The following is a 7,086-nucleotide window of genomic DNA, read 5'->3' as shown; positions in this document are numbered from 1 at the left end:
CTCACTCCCAGATCCTGAACAAAATCCCGACCTTCAACGACGTCCTGGTGTCCCCCTGTGATCCCGACGGCACGTCCATGATCGACGATGCGTACCAGTGCCTGAGCGCTGTCCTGGCCACTGCCAGGGGCCCTGGACAGTTGGGGACCAAAGGGACGGTCCCTGCCCTGTGCCAGGCCTACCTGAATTCCGGTTATGGCTCTGACCGTGCCCTGACATTGCTCCTGGGGCTGTTGGCTGTGGCAGAGGCAAAGTGCTGGCAGAGAGACGCTCCGCACCTCCTGGCCGTGCTGAGCAAGCTCTCCGATGATTTTCTCAAGGCTGAAGACATGACCAAGTTTGAGCTGTGCGAGGTTCTGCCTCGCTTCATCCCGCCATCCCCGCCGCTCGCACAGGGCTCGCAGGGCTCCGAGTGCCTCCACAGAATTTACAAAGGGCTGGCTAACATCTTGGGCAGTAAACTCAACCAGTCGCAGCGGGACCCTGCTCTGAAGCTCGCTGCCTGCCTCGTGCAGGCCTGTGGGTCCGAGTGGATCCCAGCAGAGAGTGCTGGAAGCAAGTTCCTGGCCTTGCTGGTGAACTTGGCTTGTGTGGAGGTCCGCCTGACCTTGGAGGAGCCAGATCCCTTGGAGGCAGAGGGGAAAAAAGAACTGGTAACAGCCTGCTATGTCCTTATTGAGATGGGGATTCAGGAGTGCCTGAGAGAGGAGAAACCACTGCTAGAAGAGGGGCAGAAAATGCAGCTCTTGAGGATCATGGAGGAGGCATTTGGAGCTGTGATATTCTATTTGAGACAGGTAATGCAGGACTTTCAAGCAAAGAACATGCTTTTGTGGGTTTCTCTGGGAGGCTCTCATTGCTGGGATGCTTAACGGGTGCTCAGCAGCTCATGGCCACAGCTCTGCAGAGCAAAATGTGCACCTTGGCCCCTGTGGTTTTTATACCTGCGGTAGCTCGACAGGACAGTGGCGCTAACATTTAGTTTTCTGACTGCTTTCTTCTTCGCCCAGGTTAGGGAGGAGGAGCTACAAGATCCTTTTGTATTTGCTTGCGTTCGAATCCTTGGAGCCTGGATGGCGGAAGAGACATCCTCCCTCAAACAGGAAATCTGTGAGGTTTTGCCTTTCCTTGTTCAATACGCCAAGAAGCTTTTCAAAGAGGGCAGCCCAGCTGAGAGTCTTCCCCAGCAAGAGCTGGCCAGCACCGAGGGCTTTGCTTTACCCCAGGATGCTCTGAGGTGCCTATTTTAAGCACGGAGTTGATCCATTTTAGCACAAACGTGCTCAAGTTTTTTTCTGTTTTCTATTCCCCTTGCAGCCACAGTTCCGTGGCTCGCTCTTCCCCCTCCAGCTGGGTGTACCTGCAGGGCTTCGGCCCGTTCTACCTCATCTTCCTAATTTCTTTCCCCTTCCAGATTTCTGCTTCCTGGCTTTTGCCATTTAACAGCAGAGGACAGACCCCGAGACATCCTGGTCGCAGAAGGGGCACCAGCGTTGCTGTGTGAGTACTTCTTGCATCAGTGGGAGGTGCTGACCTCCGAGACGGGGTCCCTGACCTCACCGACAAGCCCTGAAATGAGTTTACAGACGATGTGTGGGATTTTCCTTAACCTGGTCGTGACTGCACCAGACGTCATCAGGTAACGGAGCCGCAGGAGCTCGCTTTGAGATTGTCAGTGGGAATAAAGAGGATGCCTTGTGAAATGAGCTTGCGAGATCTTTTAAGACATCGTGCTGAAAAAGGGATGTCCCGTTTTCAACCCCGATTGCGTTAGTGTTTTGGTGCTGTGACATTTTCGGGTGCTTCTAGCTCTGCTCAGGAAATGTCGCAGGGTTTGTTTTCTTCCTAGGCGAGACAAATCCTTTTCCTCCTTGATGGACATGTTGCTGAAGTCTCTTCCACTTCTGCTGCCCCAAAAAGATCGCCTGGTTCTAGTAGCCAACGTTGCCACCCTGGGCCTGATGATGGCCAGGATCCTTGCAGGTTCCGACGGTAAGAAGAGTTCCTGTTGGCAGAGCTGCCGGGGCAGAGACCAGGGTGTGGGTGGTTGGGCTGGAGAAAGCAAATACCAGGCAAACAGGTCCGGTTTCTATCATTGGAAAAGTGACAAAACCGAAAACCTGGAGGAGCAAAGAGTATGGAGAAGGTTCAGGAGGCTGACGCACTGGGATGAAGAGATGTCTGGGGCAGGAGGGTGGCACTCTGCTCTCCCTGAGGGCTCTGCTGCAGCCAGGCCCAGCGAAGGGTCACTCCTTTGGCCGAGCGAGCGTTTTATTGAGTCACTCCTTTCCTTTTCCTTCCAGTTCTTCAGAGTTCACCGTCCGCCAAGGAGTTTTTCGGAGCCGCTGTTGGCTTCCTCTCGCGGGGCCACACCGCCCAAGCAGACCCTGGTAGCAGCGGCTGGGGCGCGGGTCGCGGCGGCGGGCCCGCGGCCGTGTCACCCGCCTACGCAGACACCTGGGCCGATGTTGGGGAGCTCTGGTTCCTGGGGATGCAGGCCCTGGCGGGCTGTGTGCCACTCCTCCCCTGGCTGCCGCCGGCCATCCTCGAGGCACGGTGGCTGGAGGGAATCTCGGAGTTCCTGACCCGCGTCACTCCGGCCTCGGTGGATTATGAACTCGTCACCGCTTTCCAGGGCGTGTTGGTGGAGCTGGCCCGAGCCAGCAAGTCGTGCAGGGACGTGATCCTGTCGCACCACGGCGGGGAGTGGGCCAACCTCTATGGTATGGCAGCTTTGGAGCAGTGTCTGTCCGAGCAGTGAAGAGCCAGCAGCACCGTGGTGTGGGGAACAAAGCCAAACACCTGCAGAAGACCTGTTCAACGTTTCCCATGCGCACTCTGGTGCCAGATGGGGACAAAAAATGTCTAAATGGCCAAACTGTGTGAGACGCAGCAGAACTCAGCTGGACTCATGCTGTCTACAACCTGATGGGCAGAGCTGTTGCTGCCTCAGAACATTTCAACATGCACCTGCTTGACCTTTTGTCAGTATTTCTTTTTAATGACAACCTGGGTTATTATTAAAGGTATTTTCTGTTGCTTTGTTTTTCAAACTTCTGCGGTGTTGGGATTTGTTTCTGCCCAGGGCCTTGTCTTCTCCCTGTACCACGCTCTCCTGATTTTGTCACAGTAAACACTTCAGGATGTCACCTTACTTTATGTCAGAGACCTGCACGTATTAGAAAGTAACTTGGGACTACACATACAAACCTGAAAAAGGCAGGAACAGAAAAAGCTTTAAAATTTGCTGATGGCAGCAAGAATAATCTCTGACTTGTCACAGACCTGTCCCCTTCTGGTGTGACGATGCACATGGGCCCTTTTGCCCTGCTGTGGGATGACCTGTTGCCCGTATCCACAACTGGTACCATCATCCCAAATCCCTGCCTTGAAAATCCTCACAGAACCGCTTGCTGTTGCGTGTTTTGCTCTATAAAGGCATGGCCCTGGGGGTTTGTATTCGCTCGGGCTCCCTCTCGCTGCAGGGATGGGGTGTACGGGGCAGTTTTTCCGCTCTTGCGAGTCAAAGGGCTCAACCTGCAAAGACCTGAGTGAATTACACCTCACCAACTCCTTGCAGACTGAGGAGTAGTTTGTTTTATGGAAAAGAAAGGCTGCGTGTACGAGGGGAGTGAATCACTTGTATCATTTGAGCTTCCAGCTCCCGGGTACCCTGTGAGCCCGGCTGTAAAAACGCCCAGGAGGAGCAGCCGGGACAGGGTGGTATTTATTTCGGAGCCTGGCTGATGGAGGATGCTCCAACTGAAGCAGAGCTCCCTGGTCGGGCTGTGCTGGGGCCAGGAAGGCTTTTCCACCAGGTGTCAGTCGAGGAGCTCTTTGGGAGCCGCAGCCTCGCCGGACCGGCTTTCCTCCCGAGCAAGTCGCTGATCCCGGCCGCCTTCAAAACTCCTGTTGGGGGGGGCTGTGGAATCGCCTGATGGAGAGAAAAATCAAGGGAGGAGCTGTCTCAAAAGGCGGGCTGAGTCTGGGTGTATTCCTCCTTTATACCATATTCTTAGCTCACTGCTTCATGAAAGCGCACGCCTTACGCAACCGGAGAGGAGGCGTCTGCTCTTGCTCAGAAAAAGTATCTTTCTGATCTTTCCAGCTCAGCTCTGAAAAGTTAATGCAAGTTAGAACAAAGGTAGGCGCTACCAGAAGAAAGTGGTGGAAGCCAAACAAGCAAATGAGCCTCCTGGCCTCGCAAAAGAGCAGAGCTCTGCCCGAGCGTGGGCTGGGAGAGGCTCCCCGTGCTGCCAATAACACCTCATCCTGCACCGCGGGGAAACATCAGCGCCTTGGGAGAGTCAGAAACACACTTCGCATCGTCAGAAAAAACATCCAAACCCTCAAACGCTTTCCCTCCAACTACTCACAGTCCCGTGTGCTGTTCTGACTGATCAAAGGGCATGGGCTTCCCAGGAGTGAAAGGCTTTAGTGCTAATGAGAGATAGCAGGAGGGTGCTCTCCTCTCTGCCCCAGCACCACGCTGTGGTGAGCTGGGTTGACTTGGCTGTTGTTCATCCCCACGGGCAGTAGTAGGAACTTCCACAACACCTGAGCAGAGATCCAGGCTGGGCCAGCAGGACCCTGTCCAAGACCAGAGCGGTCTTAGACCCAGAAGCCTTTGGCTGCTGGTCTTTAATTCCCAGGCAGGTGCCTGGGAGCAAACTGGGAGTCCTCCAGTTTGTCCTTCACCACATCCTAGGGCAGTGGGGTTTCGCCACCAGCGGATGTCTGGACAGGGGTAGCTGTCCCTCATTCTCACACGCTGATGGGAACCTTCATCAGGTGCAGGAAGAACAATGGCTCATCGTAGACTCGTTTCTTCACATAACATGGACCACACTCCTCTTGGCTGCCCGGGAGCTGGCAGAGAATGGAGTGAGACACCAGCCTTGCTCTAGGATATCACCAGACTGAATGCCAGAGGAAATGTGTTGTGTTGATGCCGGGGCTCCTGGAGCAGTATCACTGCTCTCTTGTCCCAGGACACCACTTTCCAAACACATTCTGGGGCAGAGCACCCCTAAAAGGCTGGTTTCCCTTCCCGAGATCCCCTGGCAAGGGGGAGCACAGCACATTCGGGAGGGTAGAGCTGAGGAGCTGGTGGAGGCCTCCCTGCCACGTGGGCATCTCCGTTGGCTCTGCCTGTGCCAGTCTGCAGGCCCTGGCGTGCCCGGTGCGGCTCAGCCCAGTGCAAGGGCGATGGTGCCCCAGCAGCCTGGCCAGGGCTTCGCAGGCTGTGGGCTGATTTTCAACACCAGGGCGAGCTCTCCAGGAGCAAGACAATCGTTCACTGTGGCTTGGCCAAGACGGATAAGGCCCCAGAGGAGCAGATGCACTTTCTGTTTTGCTTTGACAGCTGAAATGTCATAATGCCGTTGCAAACACCACCACGGCATACATTATCTTACAGCATTTATCCATATCACCCCAAAATCACCGGCAATAAAATTAAATATTTCCTAAGGTTGTTATTTGGCTGCTGCGCTGCAGGATCCAAAACTCCACGAGATGTAGCAGGGGTGTGAGGGTGGGAGGACTGAGCAGTAAGGGGGGATGCCCCATTCCCTGCCCACTCCTTGATGGGGTGCCTGACCTTCTCCCCAAAGCCGTAGCTAGGTCTCCAGCCCCGTAACAAGGAGCTGCCTTCCCCACCTGCACTCTCAGGAGGAAATATGTGAAACGACAGGAGCAGCCCACGTTTCTCTGAGGTGTCAGTAGACACCTGCGCTCACTTACTTTTTTTTCCATGCCTCTAACACCCCACTCAGCAGCAATTCTCTCTGCTGACCCCCAAAAGCAGACATTGCTGCCTCAAGCTCCTTGTGTACTCCTGGAAGAGCTGACATATATATTGATCCACTAGGGAACGAGCACTGGGACCTTTGTTACAAAACTAGTTTTTCAGAGATTTCTGGCTTGGGTGCAAACTCAACAAGTGGTCCCTGGGGTGGAGACATGGCCCGGATGGGCAGCCAACGCTCCCCATGGCTGGGAGGTGATGGGGCAGCTCTCATGTCCAAGATCTCAGTACAATCATGTCGTTCTGGTGGCAAGTGTGAGGGATGTTTGGCAGAGTGTGGGCACAGCTAAACGTGCACATGGTCAAAGGAGGTTCAAGACCCGAGGGCTGGGAAGGTGCTGCTTGTCCTGCTGATGGAGAGGGTGGCGGGGCAGGGGGGTGCTGGGGGCTGCCTGCAGCCTGGAGGAGAGGAACAGTCAGAGTTTGCCTTTGGCATGGACACACACAGCCCCCAGCTGCAGTCACAGATACTCACTTTTATCTGCGGCAAGGTCCCTTGTCTCCTTCCTGGGCACCGCTGGGCTGGGCAGGTGACACCCTTGGCAGCCCCCCTGCCCCAGCCCACCACATTGCCCCCAGCCCAGTTTCTCCTGCACATTAGGAGTCGGTGGGGCAGCTTTGCCTTTTGTTTTTCCTCCCCTTTGTCTGTCGTTAGCATTGCAGGTTTCCTCTGCTCTGCCTCATTTTAGGGTGGAAACACGACTTCTCCCCACGCTGCCTCTGGGGAGCATCCTGCCGCTCACCCCATGGTCCCACACACGGGCCGGCTCGCGGCCCTTCCTGCCTGGATTTTGCACAGTTTCACCTCTTTCAGATGAATAAAGCCTCGACATTGTACGGACTAGACAGGAAGAGATGTTAAGAATGGACTGGAACATAACTGCAAAATACAGCATGTCCAATCCAATTTTTCCTAGCAAATGAAACGGATCTGGTGGAAAATAAATACAGAACTTTCAGGAGCAGCGTCCTTGAACAGCATTTGAGGGGGATGAAGAGATTTGAATAGATCAGCCCTTTATACCTCTGCACATCCCTCCTCCCTCCCTTAAATGCCATCTTTAATAGAAATAAATTAGAATAAATGATCAGCCCTTGCCTCCTAAAGACAGGTGGCAGGGTAATATTAAAAGAAATGAATAAAAATTCATTTAATGAGCATTGTTAATTAAACCTGGAAATCAAAGAGGTCTGAGTTGTGGGAATTCAGAGGAAAAATGAAAATGAAGGGAGCTGTAGCTCGGGGCAGGAAGAGTGGAATTAAATTAAATGCAATG

The 7,086-nt window shown here is 54.1% G+C and overlaps 1 protein-coding gene across 1 annotated transcript; it reads left to right on the top strand.

Moving 5' to 3' along the window:
• Positions 1–8: 8 nt before the first annotated feature.
• Positions 9–2,761, top strand: NCDN (neurochondrin; the record flags this gene model as incomplete). The annotated part of the gene is made up of 5 exons (XM_009865145.1): positions 9–797; positions 1,011–1,237; positions 1,415–1,639; positions 1,850–1,992; positions 2,304–2,761. Coding segments are annotated over 5 exons (1,842 nt in total), but the record flags the coding sequence as incomplete, so codon positions are not given.
• Positions 2,762–7,086: the final 4,325 nt, after the last annotated feature.

Source organism: Apaloderma vittatum, unplaced genomic scaffold (assembly GCF_000703405.1).
Source record: "Apaloderma vittatum isolate BGI_N311 unplaced genomic scaffold, ASM70340v1 scaffold36632, whole genome shotgun sequence".
Classification (NCBI taxonomy): Eukaryota; Metazoa; Chordata; class Aves; order Trogoniformes; family Trogonidae; genus Apaloderma; species Apaloderma vittatum.
Note: the sequence above shows the minus strand (reverse complement) of the source record. Positions and strands in the feature narration are given on the sequence as shown.